Source organism: Fukomys damarensis, unplaced genomic scaffold (genome assembly GCF_012274545.1).
Source record: "Fukomys damarensis isolate Sample0158 unplaced genomic scaffold, DMR_v1.0_HiC HiC_scaffold_37, whole genome shotgun sequence".
Classification (NCBI taxonomy): Eukaryota; Metazoa; Chordata; class Mammalia; order Rodentia; family Bathyergidae; genus Fukomys; species Fukomys damarensis.
The window spans coordinates 22484360-22511792 of record NW_022900949.1 but is presented as its reverse complement, the minus strand read 5'-3'; the positions used below and the strand labels follow the sequence as shown (position 1 = coordinate 22511792).

The following is a 27433-nucleotide window of genomic DNA, read 5'->3' as shown; positions in this document are numbered from 1 at the left end:
AAAAAAAAAAAAAAAAAAAAAATCAGTAGTGAGTTTTACAGTCTTGGACAAGGGCAGGCAGTGAGACCGGGTAGCTGGTCTGTCTCGTGGCTAGGGCACAGGCCCGGTGTCTGCCCGAGGTGGCCCTGGAGTCTTACCCCAAGGTCGTCGGCTCAGAAGGTGACTTCCAATCTGCACAGCGCAGCCTCCCCTCAGCGCTCAGATCACCGACAGGACACCGCCCTCCGCGTGCCCCACTGCCACGTCACTGCCACACCCTGTTCTATCAACAACATCTTCCTCCCTACGCCGGGAGCATTAAATCCCCCACCACTCACATCAGCTCAGGCACCCCCTCCCCGAAGAAGGCCTCCCTGACCTCAGAGCCACAGGGAAGCGCCCGGCGCACATCTTGGGGCCCCTGCCCTGTCCCTCGTTTGACGCCGCTCACAATGGAGAGCACTTGTGTAGGAACCTGCTCCGTGTCAGAGAGCCCGCAGGTACAGAGCCGCGCACAGCAGCTGCCTTTCTCCTTTGCTCCCTGCCGTGCGCCCTGGTGAGTGAATGAGCACTGCGCTGCTGTGCACAGAGGCGAGGCAAAGGCGGAGCGAAGACGGCGGCGGTCACGGCGAAACTTTTAGGGACCGAGGGCCCAAACCGCAACTCAAACCCACTGTCGATGGTGAAGCGCCAACGCTTCCCCTGCGGTCTGAGGCTCAGCCGCTGGGACGATGCTGGGGCGACTTGGCTCGCGTGCCGACAGAGCGTGCCCTGCGTGCCCACCGCAGCAGGCGTGCCACGGTCCGCCACCCCTGCTCCGCGGCTCTCGGTGCGTGGGAGCAGCAACAACAGCGGCACGCTGAACTGCGGAATAGTAAATAAGGTTCACCGAAAAGAGTGCCTGGGTCTATGTCCTGCACCGAGTGTCAAGAGTATTCTTCTGTACAGCCAGAACCAGGAAGGTCTCTAAAGAAAGAAATCAGCAATCCCAAGTTTAAAAAAAATCAGGAAGCTACTGAACCCTTCATTAGATAACCAGACACAGAAAGGGAAGGTCTCTCTCTTCATGTGTGTTTCATTTACAGTAAAGCTAAACTAGTTTATAACCATTTCTTTAGAATTACACAGAATGGACACCCTGAAAAACCTTCGACCACACCAAGGCCAGTCCAAATTCAGAACGTGCAGAAATTCACATAGTTAAACTGTACAGATGATAACTGATTTTACGCTTATTAGCAAGCCATTGCAAAGAATGCAGAAAATGGTTACATAATTACAAGTTTCCATAGTTCCCTCAAGTCTTCAAGGAATATTACTTTTTGTCCCCAACTGTTAAGTTTCTCAACCTTAACACTGAGATGTCCAGCGTTAGGAATGCCCACTCTCGCCTTTGTGGCTGACAAGGAAATTCGTATTCCTACTGTCTTTACGCCCTTCAGTCCTGCTGCCCTCCCCCAGTGAACCACAGTGGACTTACTACTTTAAAACCAGCTCATTCTAACATCCTGCAGAAATTCACTGAAAATTCTAGAACTCATCCATAAGCTTGGGTGCAGAAAAGATGTGAAGGTGCGGAAAAGGATGGATAAACAATCAAAAGACTATTATTCATGAATAGTATTTCCCATTTAAAAAAAAAATCTCCCAAGTATCATACTCAGTTTCTTTGTGGCAAGATGTAACTCTGACTACAATTTATGTCAGTGTCTAAACACTCACCAAGGCATAACAACCTCTTAGCCACTCAGATATTACCATAAGATTAATATCTTCAGTCCTTACTGGAAATCAGATACAAACTACACACAACTCAAGTTTCCATGTGACTGTGTGGATCCATCTCATGCAGCTGCAAAACAATTCACATGCCAAGTTCATAGGCCCTTTTGTTATTAAAGATCCACTTGCAGGAAAAAAAAATAACATGCAAAAATGCACATTAGTAGCTGAAGAAGTTCTTAATTTTTTTTTAAACTGAGTATTAAATTTTCAAATGCACCCAGGGTGAATGTTTGTGAAAATACGTTAAACATAGTCCAGAGGCAGGCACACTCAGCAGTGAATTCACGTCCGTCATAAGTGGCTACGGTTTAATACCTCCTTCCTCGGACGGTCTCGTTGCCTCACTGCAGCATGAAATGCTGCGGTAAAGCTCGGAGATTTCTGACTTGTCGTCTCCTAGACCTGTACCAAAGGTACTGCTGGAGTGAGATCGAGACCGGTGTCTCCTATAGAGACTCGCCTTTTCTATATGGGAGGGAAGATATTCAGACACGTGACTGAGTGACTCGAACAGTAACGGAATTACTTAAGAGCTTATCAGGAAAGAAAAGCAACCCCTTATTAAATAATAACCCCAAGTCTATTATAGGGTTCCAGCCACCTACTCTCAAACTTCAGCATGCTTTGAGGAGTGACTGAAAGGTTACTTAACCTTGTTTCAAATCTAGATTTTAAAGGAGAGCTTAGGAGGTAGAAAATTGGCAAAAACTATGGAAACACTGGCAAGCTCATACATTTCTAACAAATGGAGCATCTGGTTATTTAAAAATTGCTTTCAAGTGTCAAGTATACAGTATTCATTGCCTTTTCTTATTTTTAGAAAATGATATACTTTGGCTGTGTGGATCAAATTAACTAAAGTATCAGAATCTCTGCTTTAGGCATTAAGTTTTATTAACAATTAAATATAGAGTAAAAATCAAAGGGTGTAACAAGAATTTAGTGATATTATACAGAGTATTTATATCATTTAAAAGAACTACATAACTATCAAAACTTTGTCAGACTTTGTTTTCTAAAGACAGTCTGAAAGTCCAAAATGGTGAATCACATTATCACTTTACCCAAACAATCCACTTTCTGCCTTTAGTTACACACATGTCCAGTAAAGTCATATGTGATTCCTATTGAAACTGTTCATTTTACATTGAATAAAAATGCCACAATAACTTTGAATACTCAAGTTTATTTCAAGACATTTATGACGCTATATAGAAAATGTTCCTACTGCTCCCTATGTAATTCTTTAAATCTAATATTGCTACATTGTTTCATGAAAAAAATCTCCTTTATGTCCCAGAAGCTTTGTGCAATCCAAATAAACGCATCTGTAAACACAGAAAGCCTGTAAAATCCTCTTCACTAACAAAAGGCAAATGTAAGTAAGCTCCACACATCTTTTTAAATGAATCTGGGACAAACTAATCTAGGATTTATTATAGAACTCTTCTGTAAGTTTTTGCTTTCCTAAATAATAAAGGGCATTTTAAAGTGGCAGAGAACTTTTCTGGTTTTCCTAATTCTCAATTTTCAAATTTATATTACATGACTGCCCCGATGCATTGCAGTATTTCAACGTAGCTCCACTTTTAAAACCAGAGGAGGGGAACCCAAGGCAAGCAATACCCGAGAGCATGTGCAGACTCCTAGACTGAATATTGTCTTCCAGGGGATCAATGTCGAAGATGGAGCCGGGGTCCGTGCGCCACACTTTGAGGTCTTTCACCAAAAGAAAGAAATCAACAAGTAAGATGGGACTTTAAAAAAAAACATTACCAAAGAGAGTCGAGCAAAAGGCAAAAAACGCCAAATGCAAACCCACCATGATGAGAAATCCAGAAGAGAACAAACAGGTACCCGCTTTAGTGTGCACCTTAAGAACACTCCGGAATCAGATCTGAGCTGCAACGCCAAGCTCCGCTGGGGGCCACGACCATCACACGTCGCAGGTGCCCAAGAAGTCACTCCACACAGCCCTGGGACACCCCACCCACTGAGGCAGGCAAAGCGTGTGGTAAAAGCTGCTGACTGGAGCCACGTGAGTTATTCACGGAAATGATCAAGAGGTGGTCGTTTAAAACAAAACAAATCAAACACCTTCTCTACCTACAATAGGAACAAAGACTGGAAATGTAGATACATGGCGAGCCCAGTTTTTACTCGGAGTGAGTGAGCAAGTGAAGGAGGAAGAGCCATTTATCAAAAAGTGCTGAAAGCGAGGCATCCAGCAAGGAATGAAGACGAGGAGCAACTTCCTGCTCTTCATGGGCTACAGATGAGTTCACTACTGTAGTCAGCGACCACACTGCTACTGGTATCTGGACCTCAAGTGTCCCCTGAAGGCTCCTGGGCAGAGGCTTGGGGTCCAACCCGCGGAGCTGCTGTGAGGAAGTCAGACCGCCGCGGATGTGCCCTTGAGGTGGTGCTGGGACCTCAGACCTTTCCTTGCTTTCTGTTTTTGCTTCCCAACCTCCGTGAAGCAAAGAGTCTTCCTCTATCACATGATGTCTGTGCTGCCACAGGCCCAAAGCAACTGGGTCAATTAACCATGAGACCTCTGAAACCCTGAGCCAAAACAGCCCATTTCTCCTTTTAAGTGATTTTCTGAGGCAGTCTGTCACAGCAACAGAGAGCTGACAACACAGACTGGCTTGATAATTTCTGAATTTATCAGTAACCCTAACTAATGGGTATCAGGATCTACAAGGAGTGACATAGTGCTGTTCAACTGGAAAATAAGAACCTAGTTATGGACAAATGGCACAAATGAGGAGAGAGGGAAAATAATTAGTAAACTGAAACTGGAGATTTACTTGTCAGCCTTTAATTAATATTCAGTTTTATTATACGCCAATTATAACCTAACTCATTTAAGCTTTATACATATTAAAGTAGGTCTTATTATTATCCCTATTTTATGGATGAGGAAACTGGGGCAGAGAGATTCAATAGTTTGGCCAAAGTTACCCAAGGTTACCTTACTAGTAAGTAGCAGCACCTCCCATGAAAATAAAAGTGGAACAATTTGTCCCAGCCTACACTGCTTAGAAAATCTCTATGCTTACATTTCCACGCCTGGTACCAAAGCTGGTTAGTTAGAGTGTTTAATGTTTGTTGAATGTGTCTCATTTTGTTCCATCAAATCTCCAAAGGAAACTGAGTATACTTTGAAAAAGAGTAATCTCAAAGGTGATAGGTACTGAATCTAGAGAGTTCCACGGTCTTCAGCAGTGATCTCACCATCAGGGCTGGTCCCTGACCCTTGTTCCTGGGTAAGCTCTCACGCTGGTGAGATGAAGTAGACCTTTGTACTCTCCCCACAGACATCTTAGCTCCCAGCAATGAAGCTGTCTACTTCTGTGTGGCTTTTAATGAAAGTAGCACAATTCACACATCCAACTGAATGTGAGCCTTTTAAGTAATCAACTTGGGGAGATGAGCAAAGCTATCAATTGCCTACAAGTATGTTTGGATTCTATCTTTGTAAAATACTTTCAGAGTCACTTTGGTAACCATCCAAGTCACTTGGTGCTCTGACATTACTATTCTCGTTTTGTACTAAGATACTACCCCGTCAAATATATGCCTCCCTCCCACCCAACTCATCTCTAAATTGCCTTCCTCTTGAAGACAAAGAAAAATCTAACAATGAGTTTAGTGGGAGCTGTATACCAGGGTTACTAAAAATATTCTCTGGGCTACACAGGTGGAGTGGCTATAAACATTCTAGGACTACTGCTGTAAAGGAGGCAATAGTTAAGGGCTGCTGATGTTACTGAGAAATCAGCAATTTTCCTTCCTCACCCTACTGTATACTTGAGTGTGATCTTTGCTGATCTCTCGGTCACTGTCAAAGCCTCCTCCTAGGTTTTCCCTGATGGGTTACTAGGAACAGAGCGTGCATTCTATGGTATGCCTTCAGAATCTCTCTGGCACGTCTGCTCGTGGTGAAAGGACCTAAATGTGACATGATTATTCCTGTCACCCATGGTATAACACCTTAACTAAGAAAACAAACTAAAGAGAAACAACATAATTGCTCCATTGCTGTGGTCACCCAGCTCTGCGCTGCTTCTCTGACGAGTAGAAATAGTCTTAAGACTAGAACGCCACTAAGCCCGGAGAATTTCCATGGAGAGGAAGCTCCGCATGACACCTGGTGAATGCCATGAATGCCCTTCAACATGGCACCAATATAACACTTATCTGGCGTCCATCTGGAGCCGAGCACCACCCCAAACACTGGATGAGGACTCAGACGCTCCTGCTGGCCATGTCTGCCTGCCGAGGGGGACCCCGGCTTACCCACAATGATGCCAGGCCTCCTGTCCATCTCCACGATGTGAGGCTGGACCCCCTTGTAGGCAGCATCGCTGACGACCTGGGTGTTCTTCCTCACGCGCTCTGTCACGGGGTCGTCCACGACAGGAGTGAAGCCCTTCCCCTTCGTCTTCTCAAAGTCTTCGTGATATTTTACCTGGAAAAGAAGAAACCGTATTAATGCAAAATGAAATTTCCTGGCTGTTACTGGTCTCACACAATTTGGATAAAATGACAGGTGCATCTAGATTACTTTCTGCATATACGTATCTTCTCCAGGTGTCCCAGAGTAATGTTAGATCAACTGCTGACATTTTCACGGTGTTTGGAATCATTATGGCATTTCCTTTAAGTTATATATAAATGTGTATTAGTGAGAAGTTGTAAAAGATAAAGCTTAAAATCTTCATTCCTAGAATATGCCAATTCAACTACAAATTAACTCCCTGTTAATCCTTAACATGAAACAATGTAATAAGCATTTATCCACAATTATTCAAGGCTACTTACTTAGAATTAGATTGGAAGGGACAGGTAATGATAATTACAATTTTAGTAAGTAACTACAGATATTGTGAAACATTTTCTCATGGCTTAAAACTGGATCAGAGCAATAGTTGTAGCACTATGTAAATTATACTATTCATTTACCTTGAAGTAAATACTTTAAATGCTTTGGTTTATGACAGGAAAATTAGATCTCGTGAAAGTATTTTTAAATGTATTTTTCATATTTTTACAACATGCAATTACACCAAGCTCTGTCTTACAATTAAATGGAAAAATATCTAATCAAATGGCTTCACAAAATACATTTTGAGTAATCACATTAGAAATAAAAACACACCAAAAGAGTCACAGAGAAAAATTATTTTATTAGAGTAAACAATTTCATTACATTTCAGTGTGATTAGAAAGCACCCTCCCCAAACAAAACAAAACAAAACACAACAAAAGGCTCATCCAAGTTTCCATGCTTTGTTAGTTGTCCAGGTTAATAGTGAACTAAAGCCATCAATCCACTGAGTCTTGTCGTTCCTTAGTATGTTTAAGTCATGAAAAGAAAGACGTGGCTGTTCCCTACCATTGAAATACGATTTTGTGCTTCTTTAACATGTCTCAGACTAGGTGTATCTAAAATCAGACTTGGTCTACCTTTCATTTGTTTATGGTCCTGGGTATATTTTACCTGAAAAATAAAAAGTAGACATAATTGGAACAGGATAAGTATAATAAGAATTAGATAACTTAAAAGTTTTACAAGGGAGTGAAACTTATACAGTATTTTCCAGGTAAGTTTTTCCAGTTATTTTCCAAGTAACTTTTCAGTGAATTGTGCCTACAATTGTACTCTCAAGATCTCCCTTAAGGACTACTGCGATCATGTCTTAACCTTCTTTAGCAACTGAAAACAAATATGTGCAACTAACAGTCACTAGCAACGCAGTCAGTAAAACTGGTTCTCATATTTAAACAGGGAGTGTTCAAAACTAAACAGAATCCGAGTTTATTTTCTGTTTCTAAATTTCCCCTTTTTCTGCCATAACAATGCTGAAAGGTGCATACTACCCTTCTTTCTTTATTTTTCCCTCCTTAGAGAATGAGAAACAATGAGAAATAAATCCAATTTTCCTTCTAAGCAACCAAAGCTTAGAGGCGCTTTGTGTTGAATATACCCAGTATCTCCAGACAGAAATGCCTTGATAGCTGAAAATCATGCACCCAAAACACCAAATCCCCAGGAGTGCAAGAAACAGAGGCTGTGTTCTTGACAATGATCATTAGAACACTGCCTCTCACCCAGCTAATTATGTGTAAGATCAGAACACCATCAGAAGACTGAATATTCACAGAAAAAGTAAGGCCCTGATGTGCACCATGAGGAATTTTCATGAGGAACTCAATTCTATATTATCTATTTTTCCCCTCTAAGTCCTTACTTACTCATTTCCTACTTTCTTTGCAAAGAGTCTTTTACAAGCCATGTACAATGAAAGACATGAGTAAAATGACAGTTACTTAACTTGTGTGTCAAAAAGACTTTATCATTTTCAAAGATACTGGCTAAAGTCACGCGAATCATTGTTTAAATAAACTTTAAATGTGTCAGTCATGTCTGGAAATACTTCTGAAGGGTTGTAGAATAACATAAATTTATTCAATGGTGGCTTTTGGAAATCATCTGAAATAACAAATGTACTTAATTGGAAATATTACCACAAGCTCATTCTCACACAAAGAAAAGGAACTGTAGGTAACTTATAAAGGCACATCCTTTGTGATTGTCCAAAATAAGTAAAACCACTTGCCGAGCTAATGTTTTCTTGATTCTTCTTTACTCTTTCCATTTCGGGAGTTATACTCAAAGCTGTAGCCCTTCCCAGCTGATCTTTATAATAAACCTACCATTGCGGAAAACAAAAGGAAGAGAACTATGAATCATTTCAACTAAACAAGAGACTCATGGTATTCATTTTTAGTATATGTGTTGCCAAAGTGAGTACGGTATTTATTAAAGAGACAAGGAAGGGAAACTATTTCAAAAAAGAGGATACTCTTGGAGGTCTGATCATATTTAAAATGCTTGCATCTTAAAGCATCTACTTCACTCACTGCAGCCTAGAACAGTGTCTTTGTCTGAATCTCTGGGGATGCTCTCAAATATAAGGGTGTGCTGCTTTCTGTGAGCATGTTCGTTTCTGAGAGGAACAGTCACACTGAGCATAGCTTTAGATCCACTGGGAAAAGACAAACATCTACTCCTCCAAAACGTAGTTGTGGGGAAAAAATATCAAACAATAACATCCCTTGGGCTGAGGATTTAGTTCAGTGGTGCCGCTGCCTGCCTTGCAAGTACAAGGTCCCAAGTTTGATCCCTGGTAGCAAAAAACAAAAACAAAACAACAACAACAAAAAATAACATCCCTGTGCTTCATAAACTGGTCAAATGACTGAAGGGTTTGAATAGTAAGAGATTCCTCTGCCAGTAATAGATTCCCAAATTTCCTCTTCCAAAGAACCCAAAATGTCCGAGACTGCATGCTCATGACTTCCAAAAAGGGGTCTCAGAGAGCTGTATCCGTGGATTACATAAACAAACAAAAGGGAATCAGAGCAGGCCACGAGCCAGTGTCTAAGGAGAAACTGATAACCTCTTTCTAGTGTCCATAAATTGGCTGTTTCACATGAGCTATTCGGCCACGTACACTTAACAGTTCTCCCGGACACTGCCCAGAAAAACAGTAATAATCACTGAGGGCGGCAGGTGGGGCCAGAAGCTGGAGAACAACAACACAGCTTTCCTACTCTAAAAAGAGGAGTAGGAAAGTGTGGTTGCAAGGCTACAACACCAGAAGATTCCCACTGGGGTACCAAGCAGTTACTGGCATGAAGACAAGATAAGGGAGATACACAACAACCTGGAGGGAAAAAAAATCCCCCTGGTGTGGTGCTGGGGACCTAGCAATACCCAAGACCCAGGCTGGGACACTGCTATAAAACAGTCCCAGCCTCTATATACTGACTCTACATTTGCTATCATTGGAAAGAGTTACTAAGATGATCACACATTGCTGATATTCTTCTGGTTTTCTTTCACTCTTTTCAACTCTGGTGGGTCAGAAATGGGAGTTGCTTGTGTAATCTCTTCTTTGTATTTGACCTATGGAGAAGCAGGACAGACTGAGTAAAAAAAAACACCACAAAGGGTGAGTCTCAAGGTTCACCCCATCTTTCTGCACATAATTTATTACAGCAGCTCTGTCAGTCTTCCTATTGGTACGGACAGCTAGATTTTGAGTATCCCTATTTAACAAACCCAACTGTTGGCTGTGCTGTTTAAAAAAAAAAAGTCTTTAGCCGGGTGTGGTGGTGCACACCTGTAATCCCAGCACTTGGGAGGCTGAGGCAGGAGGATTACTGTGAGTTCGAGACCAGCTTGGGCTACATAGTGAGTTCCAGGTCAGTCTCAACTACATAGTGAGACCCTGTCTCAAAAAAACAAATAAATAAATAAATAAATAAATAAAAATAAGAGTCTTTGGTAAACACTATGTTGTTCAATGTTCAAACTAATTGCAAATTACATCAATAACAACAACAGAAATCTAAAGGAGTATGCTGAAAATAAACAGCAGAATAAATCCATGATGATAAAACTAGAATGAAATCCACATGGCAGCCTGTCTTCTACTCCCCTGTGATCCTGGGGCTTCCACTTTACAGGGATGGTAGAGAGATACACAATGTGGGGCTTGATTTTCTCCTCCCTCTGGAGGAATTTGCTCTTAAATCTTAAAGTCTTCCAAATATCTGTTTTGGAAGAAAGGGGCCATTTTTAAAATGTTCCATAAAGGGGTCATAAAATGAGAAAAACCACTATCTGGGAGCAACATGGAAAAATTTCTGGATCCAAATCACACTGTGACACATACCAGCCATGGATCCCTGGCATGGGCTCTGACTCAGTTTCCCACATTTACCCACGAGAGAAACACAGGTGAACTTACGGGTTCACACAGAACATGAGCGCAGGGCCCAGCCCCTCACAGAGCTGCACATAATTGTTAACTAGCACTGCAACAGATCATTGAATGATTAATGTTTTCCATTTCATGGCCAAGGTTCCTTATCCTGATGCTATGTGCAGTCAAATGCCAACCAAGCCCAGTCTTTTCTTGCTCTATTCCCCACAGATCATTTTTTCTGCTTCAATAGGTAAGAGATCCCTCTCTCCAGGTCCTTATCTGAACATATTTTTAGAGGCTCACCAATAAATGATAAGCTTTGTGAGGACAGGATGGATCTTATTCAACTTTGTGTCCCAGTGATCTTGGACAATGCCTGACACATTTGGGTAATCACAGAACTTTTGGTCACTAAATTATAGCAACTACTGACTGCCCCAGACTTCCTGGGCTGGTGTGATAGTCACAAGTCTTGCCTTTCAAGGAGTGAATGTGTAAAGAAGGATCCAGAAGACTAGAGAGTTTAAAGCTTAGCATAAGCCATTTTTTAAAAAATAAAAATACACAATGTTAGATAAAATTTGAAGAAAACAAACTACTTGCCGCACTCAGCTGCTCCTGGTTCCTCCTCACTCTTTCTATCTCTGGGGTCACACTTACTGGTGTGGCCGTATAGTTCTGTTCTTTATACTGGAGCTGGAGGACAAGATGGCGGATAGGTTGGATTAAGGGAAATAAATATATACCAATACGTGGGAACAGATGGAAAGAAATATCACATGGCCACAGAGTATGTGTCAGTGAAATCTCCATTAGGATTTAACAGTGGAATATGGATGGCTCACAGATTATCTTCTTGGTGACACCAATGGCTCAGCTTGTCCTTGTCAAATGTTTAAATAATACCTTTCACGGTTATTCGAATTGTATTATTTCTTGGTGTCCTCCCTGAGTTGAAGTAAAGGAAGCTTCAGTTTAATCTCTACTGGCAGGCAAGATGCAAGGAGAGATTTCTCCAGTTCTCAGAGGAGAAATCTTGAACGGCATCACTGACATGGAGAAATTCTTGTAGCCAGTTTCCAGTGGGGATATGAACCTGGGGCCATCAATTTGAAAGACAGAATCTTCATATCGTGTAACCCTGCATTTGCAGACCCGCCACGTGCTTACAGGAAATGGCTCTTTCAGACTCTAACCCATTTTATAGATGAGGACTCGAGGTTTCCAGACGTCGGTGATTACGAAGTAAGGTCTGGAGACCAAAACAACCAACAGTTGAGGGTGTACAATACTTTCCACCACTCCATGTTATCTACACTTCCTGAGTTTCTGCCACCAGCACGCCAATTTCCACCTGCCACACCAGATGTGCTGTTGTTTAGCATGGCTTTCTCATTCAATAAACTATTATTTACAGATACAGTTATTTTTAATGGAGTGTACATTTCTACCCTCATTGAAGCCTAGTAACTCTTCTCGTAGAAGACACACATTAAAACAGGGCGACAGTAAGTCAGGGACTGAACGTCGAGGGGTGACCCCGAGGGACTCCACGCTGCGTCTTTCCAATCTGTGTCACCTCTCCCCGCACTGTCATCTCCTGCCCCGTCTCTCCCCGAGTCCTCATCACATACAGCTTCTCCTTCCGAGCAGGCTTGGGTCCTGCACATACTCGGTTTGCTCTGCCAGGAAAGTGCTCCCTCACAAAATCCATTATTCGAGGTCTAGTGGCGGGAGCTGCCCCTTCTGTAGTTCTCTTCCTCTTTCCACAACACGCCATCCTCTGCCTTTAAATCACTTTGCCATAGGGACTATTACTTGCGACTAAAACCATGCATGTAACCAAGCATAATACTTGAAAAGCATTTTAAAATGTACTGTATTCAAAAAGCACAGTAAACACCCAGTAATCCTCACTGTTGGGGTCATGCTTAAACGATGCTTAACCATTATTTATTCTATGTCTATTTCTCATACAGGGCTTGAGAACACTCACAGGCTTGATCCCTGCATTTCTGAATTCTTCCAAGAACAAGAATAGATTAGATAGACTGGGGATTTAGCTCAGTGGTTCTGCTGACTGCCTGGCAAGTGCAAGGACACAAGTTTGATCCCCGGAACCCCCTAAAAAAGAATAGACTAGACATTCAACAGCAAGTGCCCATGAAGCACTGGCTGGGTGGAATGAAGCACACAGAGAAAGTTGGATGCGACAGCTCCACTGCTAAAGATGACCTTTGCAAGTGTAATAGTATTTTACCTGGGCAGGTGTCATGCCCTCTTTACATATTGGTATTCAATAAAATAGAAAAAAATACTCAGGGAAAAATGACCACATTGGTGACATTCCTATGGTTTTCTTTAATTCTCTTTAGCTCTGGAGGATTAGAAATGACTGTTACATGTTTAATCTCTTCTTTGTATTTCACTTGAATAATTTATAAAAATATAACATTGACTGTAGTCTCCTCACATCTTTAAAGCATAGAATTTCCTTATTAGTAACTATTGTGTAATGAAAATGTTTAAATGCTAACATTGCTTTTCCTTCAGTGGAAACACAATTTTTTAATTTTATTTGATGCTTTCAGGAATTCTTTATCCTGAAGTACAAATAAATTCCTATCTATTCACCTACCCATAACTAGAAAAGTTCTTTAATTAAAATAAGCAAATGCTTATTATGAACATAAATTTTATCATTAAGCAAATGCACAAAAAACCTTGGAAATTATCTTAAAGTGATGGCTTCTTTCCTATCTAAAAAGCAGCTACTATTATGTTAATGATAATTTGCCATGTGTATAAAGCCAAAAGTCAAATTGAAATAGCCACAGAGTCCTGGGAATGCTGTTTATCCAACAGCACACAAATAATTTATAATAAGGGGAAAAAATGGAGTGACCACAAATAAAAGAAGAGAAAAACGGAGTTGAGGGAAAGGTACTGAAAGCACAGTCCAGCATATCCTGACTCCCACAAGAAAAGTCCGTGCCAGAGGGTCAGGAAGAATCTTCCACCCTCAGCCCCACTGCGAGGAGCCCCACTGGGGCCTGGCATCCACTTCGGGCCAGCTTCCCTTCAAATCTGTTGGGAGGAAGATCAAGCAGACAAGTGTGGCACCAGTACAGGGTGATGCACAGGATGGGACAGGAAGCACACTGAGCCCTTTGCACATGATCAACAAGGTCACCATCTCAGGCTGTTTGTTCACACATCAAAAATTCACAGAAGACCGTTGTGGTGAAGAAAAGAACACAGACTAGACTTACTGAAATTTAGCAAAGACTTAAATCTCCATAAAACGTACTTTAGAAATTGCTTGAATATGTTTAAAATGAGTAAAGCTGACATCTACACTGATTGTCATAAAGTCCCAGCACCTCAACATCTCAGGTATCAACTACGCCTCGGATCTGAGGGTTTAAGTAAAAATGCTAATACTGTACTAGTCCATATCCGAAACAGTTAAATTGAAGTGGAGACAGGAAACCTCTAAGTAAAACTCCACATCAATTCTTAGCAGAGAGAGCTAATAGCAAAAAGGCTTGTTCTCAGACGTGGAAAATGTCGAGATGTTTAAATGTTAGGGAATCACTTCTTGGTTTGACAGATCTGCCTAATCTTCAAAAGGGCAACTTTCCATTTGAATACTAAGCAAGCATTTATGGCCCAACCTCAGAGATACACAACTATGTGTTTATTGTTTGCTCCAAGAGGCTGTGGGATGATGGGAAAAGCAATGATATTCTGTGCTGCTTTGCATGATTCTCCTCCAGTGGGAATTCGATGTGATTAAAGATGGACATTTTCATTCTTCATAGGACCCTAAACTAATCAAGATGGTCCAGTCATTTCGTTGTAGGCTACAGAACTGCACACTACACAACATTTACATCCGACAAGTACATTTCAAATATTATCACTTGGAAGTGAAAGAAACAAACAGAATTCTTGTAATTTCATTTTAAAGTGTTTTACTATAGCATCACCTTGCCCTGCCTACACTCTACTCTCTCCATTAATGCAGGCACACGCCCATTTTCCCAAGATGCCACTTAAGGATCAGGGTTGCCCTCAGATGAGTGGCCCCCAGGCAGTTGGTTCTACCTGCATCGCCTAAAGGAAAGTTCTGCAAAGTTTTATCTCCAAGGTAATAATGATGGGGTAAGTCAGGAAACAGGGCTTAAGGAAAGAATAATTTTAATTTCCTCAACAAGAAACAAATGGAAATACATATGTAAGAACAGCTTTTGGTAAAAGTAACAGTGTCAAATTCCTTGAACCAAAGGAATCTTTACTAATAACATTAACTTCCTCTCCTACCCATCCCTCAGTTAAAAGTAACTGGAGGGTAAGTTATTCTACAATTTCTAGTAAAAGTATGCATTTTTCATCAGCAAAAGTAGATAATAAATGAGGACGGAAAACAGAAATATTTGTGAGAGAAAGCTCAGAAATGTAGCTGACATAGGGTAAAAATGAATTGGTACTATATGTCTTTTAAATTTATAACCTTCCTTTAAGGCACCAAATAAATGTTCTGGGGGATTTAATAGTTCTGTCGGGGTAAAGCTTTCTCCAAGCTGTGGAGAGGCACTAAATGTATCCTTTTTCTGCAAAACTCGATACAGTTAAAATTCTGTTCAAAAAGATGAAATGTAACACTAGATTTCATTCCAATGACCTACATCTTCTTTACTCTGATATATCAAAATAAAATAAATGTTGCTTCAGGTTTGTGAGGAACAGGCTATAGTTTCCATTCTGAAAGTTAGACCTTTGATATTTGATGAAATAGTATTTCAGTAAATTGAAGAATAAAAGAAAAAGTAGCCTGCTGAGTCAAGAGCTAAGAACACTTCCCAAGTTTCTGTTTGCTTGGGGAAAAGATAATTAATGCTATGGAGAACTTACTGAACTAATATTTTGCTGATTTTTCTTCACTCGTTCAATCTCTGGAGTCCCTTTTACTGCTGTGCCAGCTCCTACTTCCTTCTTATAAAATACCTTTATTAGAAGAGAAGGAAAAGAACTATAAGCTTATTAGATTTCAAGTCCTAGATCCGACAGTTATAAAAGGCCATTTCTCAGGTTTTACAGTAATGTGAACACTGCTCCTATTTATGACTACCAACATTATGCAAATCAGTGAAATAGTTCATTATGATAAGTGTCTAACTTTAGTTTCGTATCCCCAAAACATACAAGTAACTTTCTAATACCTGCTCTAAGTCTTGATCAACCTTAGCAAACTGTACATTATTTGCTTTTAGAATGTAAATTGGCAACCTAGAGTTTCATTCTTCGAATACATATATATATGTCACATGTGCACTGGAGAAAAATCTAAACATATTACAAAAGCCCATTAAGAAGTAAGCATTTAATTTGAAAGGACGAAGAAATTCTCAGCAACTTCTAGTTTTCTAAAAGAAAAGATGCCTTGTTCTCTCCTAAGAAAACATTAGCTTTACTGTCAACGTCAACATTAATTCACTCATTCAGTTATTCCCCTTCCCCTCACCTCTCCATCCCTACCAACATCCTCTACCCTTTCCAAACACAAAGCAAAACAAAAATCAAAAGAACTCCACAGGAAGAAAGAGTGATACTAAAAAACGCATGTGAGGACAGATGGAAAAGGTTTCCTCAGCAAGTTAAAATCTGGAATACTACAGAATTGCAGAGGTCAACAGCCAAAACAGCCTCTTTTTCTAATCCCTTCAGAGAGAAGTTTCCATTTCTTGGAACAGCCTGCCTCTGTGTGGAGGCCCAAGAGCTGCCTGACCAGAGTACCTGAGAGCTGGATCTCACCAGTGAATTAAGAAAGAGAAAATCCAGCAGCCTCAACCCTAACAGAATTTACATTTTTAATTAGACACTTGCTTCACTATTCAATGACTGAGCCAATTCTACACTATGATACTGACACATAGCTGACTTTCATACTTCCAAAACAGAATTCAAGTTTATGCATCCATCAAACAAAGGCCAATCTCTTCTTTAACAACGTGGATGCGATTCCCATTCCTCAAAGTTAGTTACAAACTAGTTATGAACTAGTTAGTTATGGACTTAGCTATGAACTCGTAAATCTGTAGAGATGTTATCCACACAAGCACACAAAGAACAGGAAGAAAATCATTTCATATGACTACTTCCGTCTTCAAAGTAAAATCTGTGTAGAAGGCGAGGATTTTTTCCTTGAGTTAAACTTTAAAGTTCAGTTAATAATTGTCACTTGTATCTAATGTAAAATTCAAATTTGTAATTCCAAACAATCATGACAAATTATAATTTAAGAGAATATTGGGAATTTTTATTGTTTTGAAGAACTAAAGATAATACACTTGGGCAAAAAATTCAAACACTACAGCAAAAAGTCAGATAATGGGATGGTGGGGAACCATCCTTACAAAACATAAAACTTGGAGGTAACAACAACAACAAAAAAAAAACACTTGTCTGGCATCCCTATTCAAATATCCAAACTCTGAATACTTTTTGTTTTCAAAAACAAATTCAAATTTTTGTGTGTGGCACTCAGACATCACACATGGAAAATTCCATACCTAACTTTATGGGATGGGTCCCAGTCACTACACAGGCATACCAAAAATACTGCACAAAATTACTTTCAGTTTAAGCGTATAATGTATATATAAAACACAAATGAATTCCGTGGTTAGATGTGGGTCCCGTCCCCAGCATATCTCTTTATGTATATATGGCAAAACTTCAAACATCCAAAATGTTTTCCTAATTTCCACACTCTGCGCTGGCTACTCACCGTACTAATGTTTTGTTGAGTTGTCTTAATTCTCTGAATTTCAGGAGTATATGCCACAGTGGAATAGTTAGAAAGCATTTTCTCTGCTTCATCTTTATACTTTTTCTAAAAATATAAACAGTGAGTGTGAGAGAGACAGAGAACAATACAGCTTCTCCCAACTCCACCACAACCCACGGCTCTAAATCATGTTTTCTAACTCACAGGTGCTCGTGCAACAGCAAAAACAAAGGCAGCAAGCAGCCAGGCAGCCTCACTACTCAGACTACAGTGGCGGCCTCAGTCCACTCGGACACTCAGAGGGCCTGGACACCACCCCCGAGAAGCCTCTGCTCCCACTACTTTTACTTTCAGGTGGGATGCAGCAGTCTGTAACTACATGTGTGGGGCTGTCAGATTAGCCTGCGGGCTGTGTCTGCTTTTCTGGGAACAGGCACTCAGGAAGCAACTGCTGAGTGAACAAGCTTGGCATTCCTGAGACAGCAAATTTCCTCCGCTGGCCAAAAGGCCCATTTGCCTATTCTGTGTGCTGTATCTGCCTAGGGCTTTATTCAAATGCAGCTAGAGCCAGTGCCTCCAAGTTCATACACCAGCAAGAGACACTGACCAGGAGCACAGCCCCTCCAGGACCTTGCCAACTGCAGTGTCACCCGGGGGCTGAGAAGCCAGGCGACCATCCTTTGACATCCCGACTCCGCCATCTGGATAGGTCCACTTGGACCCAGGATGTGTATGCTCGTTGCTTAGGTTTTAACCAGAATTCTAACAGATGTGGCCAAATTTTTGTCAAAAACTATTTTCAGCATAAATTCTATTAATCAAACTTAACCTCTTTCTCAGTTTGCTATAAGTATTTTTTCTTTTTTTTTTTCCATTCTCCTGTACTATTTTCTCCATTAGAGTTCATTCTTTCCCATGTAAATTTTATAGCAAAGACAGTACTCATTAATGAAAGTTTTTGCCCAAGTCACTTTAGAAATAATCTCTTCTTTGTAAATAATTTTCTTGGAGATCATTATTTCTCTCACATCAGTTTTTCAAGAGACCATGTGATAAGTCTATATTTGTTAAATGTTTTACTATAAAAATAGCTTTTCCTTTAATATTTAGTCAATATGCAACTTCACGTCATACTTTGTGCAGTTTTAGCCACTATTTTTTTATTCAGAGATGATTATTTTAGTAATAATATTCATTATGAATTGGTAAAGAGTCAAATCTTTGGAATTATTTTTCTGGACTGTGAGCAGAGAACATTCAAGCCAAGTATGGAATGAAGTAAAAAATTTTAAAAAGAAGGTCAAAATGTCCTTGTGCTCAAAACAAGGAGAAACATGGGGGGCTCTGGCACTACGTAACTCTGCTAAATTGAACTGAACCTACAACAGTTGTCCTTTTCAGTAATGCGTTTAACCAAGTTTGGCCAATAGCTTCTTAATAATGGAGAACACTGACTTCGGATGTAAAGCCTTCAAAAATAAAACAAATCACAGAATCACACAAAAACACACAGGGATTGGAGAGTAGAAACCAAAGTACAAATAGTGTTAAGAGGGAAAAAGGATAGATATAGAAAACAAGGAGACAGATCTTTTGCCGATGGAAAGGAAGCCAAGAGCTGGTGGGAGACTGAGAGGGAGGGGAAGGCAAAGGGAGCGAACGAAGACGCGTTACGTCCGTGGGCCACTCTCACGGCAACGTCACCATCACGCACTACGAACTCGACCAATACAGAAATTTCTGAAAAGAGCACATTACTCTGAACACCCACGTCTTCCACCTACCTGGCTGAAGATTTCAGATGCCCTCTTGGCTTGAAGCACGCCTGGGATATCCATGCTCAACTGCATTCCTTTCCCCTTAATTTCACTTTCTAAGTCTTTCTTATATTGTTTCTAAAAGACAGAAAATAATAGTGGTGACTGCCTCAGCTTTGAGAGCAACGCAGACATTTATGTTTTCAGCAGCAAAGGCCCTCGCATGGAAACCCCATCCATGCTCTTCCCAGACTCGACTGTCTGTGCGAAGCCGGGCACCCGCTGCTCCCTCACCTCGCTGGCCATCTCGGACGCGCGCTTAGCTCTCTGGACATCGAGAGTGTCCGCGCTGACCTGCATGCCTTTCCCTTTCACTTCAGTCTCCAGATCTCTTCTGTAATCTTTCTGCAGAAAATGAAATACGCAGTTAGGGCCCTACAATCATTCAAAACCTTGCTGTCATGTGGACATCGGGACCAGTTCTTTTGAATTAAGCTGGATGCTCTGTTTCAACAGAACAAGCTTTAACTTGATGGAGGAACATGACATGGAGTGAATTAGTCCCACCTAAGCAAGAGGCTTTTGTCTACCAATCTGGATCAAAAAAGGGAATAGAGCGAGGTGGGGGAATTATATATTACAATATAGTAAACCCCATAAATTGCTGGTGAAAATATAAGCCAGTTGACAAATGTTAAAAACAAACTGTAAATTGTTGCTTTTCACACTGTTGTAACTTGCTGGTCCCCGTTCCAAACCATTCTGCCTGAATGAGTCTGGCCTGATTCTCTGGGCCCTGTGGGGCTTGAGATCATTATCATCCATCCCTTTTTCCTGAGTGTCTGGTTCAGGGATGGGCACACCTCTTTTTCCATGGAAGATCACTTTCTCTTTCCTTCTGGACATGAGTGGAGAAGGATGCAGTCTAGGAGCTGCTGAAAAGTTTCTTCACAAACAGAACAAAAGCTACCTTAGGACTGAAAGTCGGGAACAGAGACTGAATCACTTTACAGTTACTATCTCTTAATGATAGGAATACAATCGGAGAGATCTGCCACTATGTGCGAGTATCTTAAGAGTGTATTCACACACACCTCCATGGGACAGCCCACAGCACACCCAGGCCGTATGGCAGGCACCAGATCCAGCCTGCTGCTCCAGGGAGCAGGCCAGACAGGGCAACAAGATGGAGCCAAGTACAAGAGAGCACGGTGCAATCGAGGAACTTTGGGAAACACAAGCTGGATGAGGCTGCTGCCAGCATAGCACAGCTATTTTACAATCTCTTCTTGTAACAAGTAGAAGGAATGCACTCAAATGATAAGAAGTATAGTAAATACCCAGACCAGTAATAGGCATTTATGATCATTTTCAAGTATTATGTAGAGAAAAGAGTTGTGTGTGCTGTACTTTTATACAACTGGCAGCACAGTATGTTTGTTTACACCAGAATAGCTGCAAACATAAGTGTAAGATGCTGCACTACAACATTACGATGGCCGTCATGCTGCTTGACAATGGGAATTTTGCAGCTCTACTATAATCTTATGAGATCACCATCATATATGTGGTTTGTCGTTGATCAAAAGTCATCATGTCACACATGACTATATTTGGGTCCTAGAGGAAGCCATACCTAAGGATTCATCTACTATTAATGCTTTTTTTTTCCCCCTTTGGTATGGGGATGGAACTCAGGTCCTTGCCCTTGCGAGGCAGGCACCAGAAACACTGAGCTAAATCCCCAGCTCTCCTCTACTGTTTAATCATAAATTATCTGTTTTAAAGGCAGCGTGAGAAATAGATCACCTGTTACCAGTCACAATTACACACACACATGTCTGAAGGGATCTTGTCAAACTTTAAAATTGATACTAAAATTCAGCAGGATGTACACTTACATTTGCATATTTTCTGTTATTCTTTTAAAATTACTGAAGAATATGAACTGCATCTAATTGCATTTCTTCCAAACAACTATTTCTGATTATACTGACATGCTCAGAACCCACGGATTCTCTGCTATGAGGTAGATATTGGTTCACTTATTTGTGCTATTCTGAATAAAATGTTTAAATCTATTTAAAAACTTCTGTTGTAAACAAAATTCACAATCATAGAGAAATACTATATTTTCCCTATCATCTACTCCTAAGTTGGCTTGTTTTTAATAAATTACATGCTTTTCTAATTAAAAGTTCAAATAGTAATGTTTAAGTACCAAAAATAATATTCAATTATTATAGGGTCAGAACAAAGTGCTCTGTTTTTAGTAAACCTGTCTGAAGCCCTAACACCATACATTTACTTTGAAGGCCAATGTAGGCAGAACAGAGGCACTGGCTGGAGACAGTCCCCAAGGCTGCATGGTAGAAGTGCGCCACTCAGTCTTCCAGCAGGAACTGCCACCTCTAAAAGTGCTCTAAGGCACACAGACCACAGCAGACAGCAATTATGTTGGTTATTTGTTATTGTTCCTAATAACACATGCTCATCTGCATTCCAAGAGAACAAACCCTCACGGCTAAGTGCGTTTAGAACCTTTGTCCACATCCTGTTGCTAATGTCCCACAGACCTGAGAAGGTTTGACTATTGGGGGTCAGCAGCATAAGAATGTACAGTAACACCTTGGTTTACAGATTTCATTTGTTTCATGATTTGGGGAGATGTCTGAGTTTGTGTTTGCGCGGAGAAGGCGGCTGCACTTGTGTTTGTCACCCAATGAGGAGTTTGCAAAGAAAAGCAAAATTTTGCCAAATGCATCTGTTTGAGAACTAAATTGTTTGCAAACAGAAGCATTCACGAACTGAGGGGTTACTGTGCTATGTAAACCTTATTTAGAAATAAGCTGTGGATATTAAAAATAAACCACCCAAAGTCCCAAACTTTGGATGAAAAGGATGTAAAGCCTCTTACTTTAGCAAAACTGGACATGACTATGATTATTTGCCAGTAAGATATTCAGACGGCATCACCGATAGAGGTTTAAGCTACCTGTAACCCAAATACAGCTGCCTCCTCTAAACCCGTTCACCCCTGGGTTTTCAGAAAAAAATGTATATGTCCCAAACAACAAAGAGAAATCTAAATCAGCAAAGTTTGGAGCAAACAAATTAATTAACATAGTAAAGAAAGATCTGAACGCTAAAATGTGTCAACTTCCTATGAAAGGCATATATCTTAACAGACAAAGGGGTAAAATAAAATATATGCTCTTTCCATATTCCTTTCTCTAGGGAAAGGACGTTTTCCACTCCCATTCCTTGGGGGTGATTTCAAAAGCTTCTCTGCTCGCCCTGAGCTCCCACTCTGCTACCCCATGCTCCAATCCAGTAACTTGCAGCACTACCAGACAGGACCGCCTTCTTATAATAGAGATTTCAGACAACTGTGTGACTGCGGTTGCTGGGTTTAAATGTGCACATTAAAAGGGTAAGAATGGAGAGAGGATGCTGGTTAGGAAGCCACTGCAATGATCCTGGTGATGGAGATGGTAGCTTAGACTAGATGGAGTCACCACACCACTAAAGGGCTAGAGAATAACACTTGGTGAACAGAAGACTCAAAGGGACTTTACTTCTCTGACGAGGTGGCGAAGACGAATGGGGGACAGGGATGCAGAGCTGAGCTCTGACTACATCTTCCGTGTGGACACACAAGGTAAACGGTTACATGCGCACATCCAAGCTGCAGAGCACAGCTTTATCTTTTCAGAACTGGGGACTGAACCACAGTGTTTCTGTAAGAATGAGGTAAGCCTATATGAAGCGACAAAGAACAAGGGCCACGACGTTAAGCGGTGACAATAAAGAAACACAAACCGCTTGTACGGTGTGACATATACAAGGTCTTTTTAAGGCTACATGTGTATGTTTATGGACATCAACACGGGTATGGAAAGCTCCACAACTTGCAAAGATGGCTCTCTCCTAGGAGGAGAACAGAGTCAGAGGAGGGGGACCAGGGAGTTTTCGAGTCTGTTCGGCTACTTCTGCTGTTCACCCCTGGCTGCCATTTCAAAATGTCGCTTAGGAGATCCATGCTATTTCCAGTTCCTCCTTCTAAACCAATCACAGCCACCTCCTTTCCAGCCAGTGCTCAACCCTGGAATTAGGCAGCAACTCCCAGGCAGTGAGTCAGCCATCTCTGGCCTCCTGGAGTCCCTGGGTGCCAGTCAATGCTGAGTCAGCCCTTCCTGACCCTAAGAGTCACATAAGAGTCCTGAAGAGCTCCATGGAAACCCCCACCTAACTATCCCTGAGGTAACCGTCACCTCTTAACCTCCATTTCAAATTTCTCTCCACAGACACTACTTACAAAATGACCTCATCCAAAACATTCCCCCTCCTGGGATTCTCTGATGCCCTCAGAATCTCTGGTAAGTTAAGGAGGTATGGAGCCAGTTATAGGATATTTCCTCTGAAAAACATACGTGTGGTTTGACTCCTACAACTTTCTTAGGCAGTATCTATCATACCACAGAATCTAAGACAAAACTTCTAAATTAATAGGGTTTACATACGTTACATAGAGAAAAATGTTACTGGATGAATAAACACGGTCATTCGGGATGTCTAACGCCTGCACCCTAAATTCCAACCCAGATATTCCAGGCCTGGAGAGATCAACAGAGGGGATTTTAAGAACTTGGAGAAATGGCAACTGTTCTCCTGTTAGTGTCTCAACATGTGGTTTTTGAGTTCTCAGAAAGTTGGAAACACAACTATGCCAAGCATGATGCATCCTAAAGAAAACACAGTATGAAAACATTTGTCATGACCCACATTAACACGAGGCTTGCTGTATTAGAGAATAAAGTGTACAGGAGTATGTTGCATGTATGCATGCCTGCGTGTGTGTATTCTATTAAAATGCCTTTCCACAAGCTTCCTTTGATGTATTTAAAGAATATGAGCAATGCAAAAACTATAAATTTTCAAGTAAACACAATTTTAAAATGGTTTCCATTACCAACTGTCAAACCAGTCAGAGAACTCTGAGAATTCCATGAATTAATGAAGTTACTGATAGGGTTTGTTAAGTTCCAAAGTAGGAGTTCCGGGTCTGCACAATTAACTCTAGTCACCTCACTGCCTAGCGCAGTAGCTTTTTTGGCACACTGTACTTCCAGGGTGTCGATGCCAACTTGCATTCCCTTCCCTTTAGTTACTGACTCCAGGTCCTTCTTGTACTCTTGCTGTAAAAGATAACATTTCACAACATTCAGACACTCCATAAACAAACATGTACTATAGTCACTGACAGGTTAAAAAAAAAAACAAAACAGCCAAACATATTTAAAAAGAGAGAGCGCACAGTCTAGTTCGTACCCTGAATGATCCACCAGAACTAAATTTTCTGAACTGCATAGGACTACAGTGCCATTCTTACTGAAAAAGGACATATAAAGCTCTGAAGATTCTCAGTGTTTGGAAAAAAAAGGCAATTACCAGGTGAGAATCTTCATGGAAAACCGTCCTGCGGGCTGGGGGATAAGCTTACAAGTGGGTGCAAGTGGGCTGGTGTTAGAGAAAGAGGGCTGCCTTTGGGGCCGGAGCACTCAGTAGCTGTGTGACACTGAGAATGTCTCTGACCACCTCTGGGCTACTCATCTGTACGGCAGGGATGATGACGGATCCACGCAGGGCGCAGCACGAGAGTCAGTGAATCCACACATAGCAGAGGCCAGCACACAACTCCACACTGAGAGCTCTCCTTGGTCCTTCATCACCACGCCCCCCACACCCCTCCATCCTTCTAATACCGACTGATATGTGGACTGATGAGTTGCAACTGCTACTATCCTACTGCCACTCAACTGCATCTGGCTGGACTCTGCCATGGAGGGTTTGATACAAGTTTTCCAAACGTGATTGACAAGTGATTACAAGGCCAAACTGTGACTGGGCACAGCACTGCCACAGAAGAACTCGGAACTTCAGAATCGCGCGATAACAATGTTGGCCAAAGATACTTCAGTGGACATCTGATGCCTGTGGTGGACTGGCACCCACTCCTCGTCCTCTGGCAAAAAGCGCCACGATTTTCTTCAGAGAATTACCTCTAAGCCCTGCCAATCCGTGTGCTTTCCGAGGACTGATTTTAAATACCTTCCTCCCCTCCTCTCCACCTCCTCCTCCTCCTCCCTCCCTCCCCCCTCTCTATTTATTTTGGGACACGGTCTTGCCAAGTCACTAAGCTGTCCAGATAGAGCTGGAACTTGCAATCTCCCTGCTTCAGTCTCCCAAAGTGCTGGGATTACAGGTGTGTAACACTCCGCCAGGCTTTCCCATGTGTTTTTAATTCCAGTGAAATGCTTTTAAAATTTTTCATGTATTTAAACAGCATAAACACTGCCAAGGTCAATATGGTATTTTAAACTACACATAAATGCACTGTGTTTTGTGCTTGGGACACTGTTAAATGGCTCAGGAAGTTAACTAAGCCAATGGATCATGTGAGAAGCCATCATCAAACTGCAGTCTTCTGACCTCAAACACAAAGACTGGGTCAGTGGTGAGCCCAGAACAGAGTTGATCTGAACAGAATCAATCCCAGGACCCTCCCTGGAACTCCATAAACCAGGCATCCACATCCCACTGGCATTAGGAGCTATTCTAGGGTGATCTCATGGCAGCAGCCACCCAAGAGTAAAGTGAACAGAGAAGACCACAGAATGGTCAGATGAAGGCCGACGGATTTCATTTGACCACCAGAAAGAAACTGGATCTTGGACTTTTCTAGTCGATCAAATAACATATTCCTTTGTCACATAACCCAGTTCAAACCAGTTTCTGTACCTAAGAGGACTGTCATCATTCTGTCCTCCTCAATGTCATCATCACTACAGCCCAACAAATGGAGACAAAGCTGTAAGCTTTTTGACTGCTAAATTCAGCTAGGTTCTTCTCAAAGCACAGTGCCATTACATGATACCAAAATAATGGCAAAATACAAGGAGTAAGAGACAGAAAATACTTTGGAGACATTTTGTTTCTTCTTATAAATTCCACAGGAAGTGAGAGGTGGCCACTCTCCTGGGATGAAGAGGTTTAATGGAGCAGCTAGGCAAGGGTGGGGACAAGGGGGTGAGCTGAGAGCAGGACAACATGAACTTTCCCACCGCCAGGACTGACCAATCACGTCAGCAGACTTCCTAATCTATAGCTTCTTACTTGCTGAGAGATCAAGTCAAATCTCATAAAACTGTTTTGGCACATTATACAGATTTTTTTTTTTAACCAGGAATCAAACTCAGGACTTTGCACTTGTGAGGCAGGCAGCAAAACCACTGAGCTAAATCCCCAGCTACACAGATTTTCTTAAAGATGGGCAATGGTCATTTTTCTCATAATACTTAGAAAGTAGAGAATGAGCACTGATTTATTTTAAATTCATCATCTGGGAGAAGGCTATTTACCACTAGGACATAGTTGATTATATAAACTTTATAGAATGTTTATTGGTAAGGAAATCAACTGAAAATGTGTACACTGTAAGTTGTTAGGTAAGTTTACTCACCTCACTTGCTATTTCAGATGCTCGTTTTGCTCTCTGAATATCCAGAACTTCCGAATTAAGTTCCATTCCTCTCCCTTTTATTTCATTTTCCAAATCTTTTTTATATTCTTTCTATAAGATAAGAATATGGCCATTCAAAGCTTACCAGAAATTAACTATTTCATGTGTTTTCTAGATATCACAGACAAAAAAGTTATCACTAGGAAGGAAGGAATTAGATTTTCAGATATTCATGCTTAGTTCTCACAGGAATCTCATTTTCTCCTCTGTCAAATTCAGAGTGGGATCCAATATTACCAGTCTTTTCTCTATTCTTTCTCCCAATATGTTTTAGAGCCACCATGATTTGTGAAAAAGATGCCTTTCCTCTCTAGCAAGGAAGATCTTAAGACTGCATGCTATTGCTTATTCGAAGTATTTAAATTGTCTATTAAATAGGAATTAGCAAAAGAATATAGGTGGAAAGGAGTGGAAAATTACAAAATTAAAAGGATTGCTGTGGCCAAAGTTTTTTTTTTTAAGTTTCCATTTTATTCAAAGATTTGTAAAACCAAATAATTTCCCACAGATTGATCATACAAATTTGAATTTCTCCTTTTATAAATTATATTTCAAGTAGCTCCAGATGTCCAACAAATGCTTCTACAGAACTTGCTATTCTCTGGTCATGAGTTGCTTGTTATCTTACTTCACTGCACTCTAAAATAATTAGTCTCTTCTTCCCTTTAAACTAAGTTTCATTTATGACTTGTTTGCCACATGAAAGATGAAACTCCTTTTAATGATAAGAAATCAGGTTCCAGTTAATTCT

The 27433-nt window shown here is 41.0% G+C and overlaps 1 protein-coding gene across 3 annotated transcripts in view; it reads right to left on the bottom strand.

Annotated features, from left to right (window-relative positions):
* The window catches only part of Nebl (nebulette), a 338403-nt gene that overhangs the window by 25998 nt on the left and 284972 nt on the right, over positions 1 to 27433 (bottom strand). Inside the window, exons 19-32 of one of the 3 annotated variants that reach the window (XM_033759733.1) lie at positions 26623 to 26733; positions 24188 to 24298; positions 19395 to 19505; positions 19128 to 19238; positions 17344 to 17448; positions 15464 to 15560; positions 12884 to 12978; positions 11154 to 11246; positions 9653 to 9745; positions 8394 to 8486; positions 7169 to 7273; positions 6070 to 6241; positions 3391 to 3483; positions 2080 to 2229 (exon numbers count right to left, since the gene is read on the bottom strand). In XM_033759733.1, coding sequence (XP_033615624.1) covers positions 2080 to 2229; positions 3391 to 3483; positions 6070 to 6241; positions 7169 to 7273; positions 8394 to 8486; positions 9653 to 9745; positions 11154 to 11246; positions 12884 to 12978; positions 15464 to 15560; positions 17344 to 17448; positions 19128 to 19238; positions 19395 to 19505; positions 24188 to 24298; positions 26623 to 26733 — 1540 coding nt within the window. The remainder of the gene's footprint in view (positions 1 to 2079; positions 2230 to 3390; positions 3484 to 6069; positions 6242 to 7168; positions 7274 to 8393; positions 8487 to 9652; positions 9746 to 11153; positions 11247 to 12883; positions 12979 to 15463; positions 15561 to 17343; positions 17449 to 19127; positions 19239 to 19394; positions 19506 to 24187; positions 24299 to 26622; positions 26734 to 27433) is intronic. The other 2 variants (XM_033759734.1, XM_033759732.1) reach the window with 2 other exon arrangements.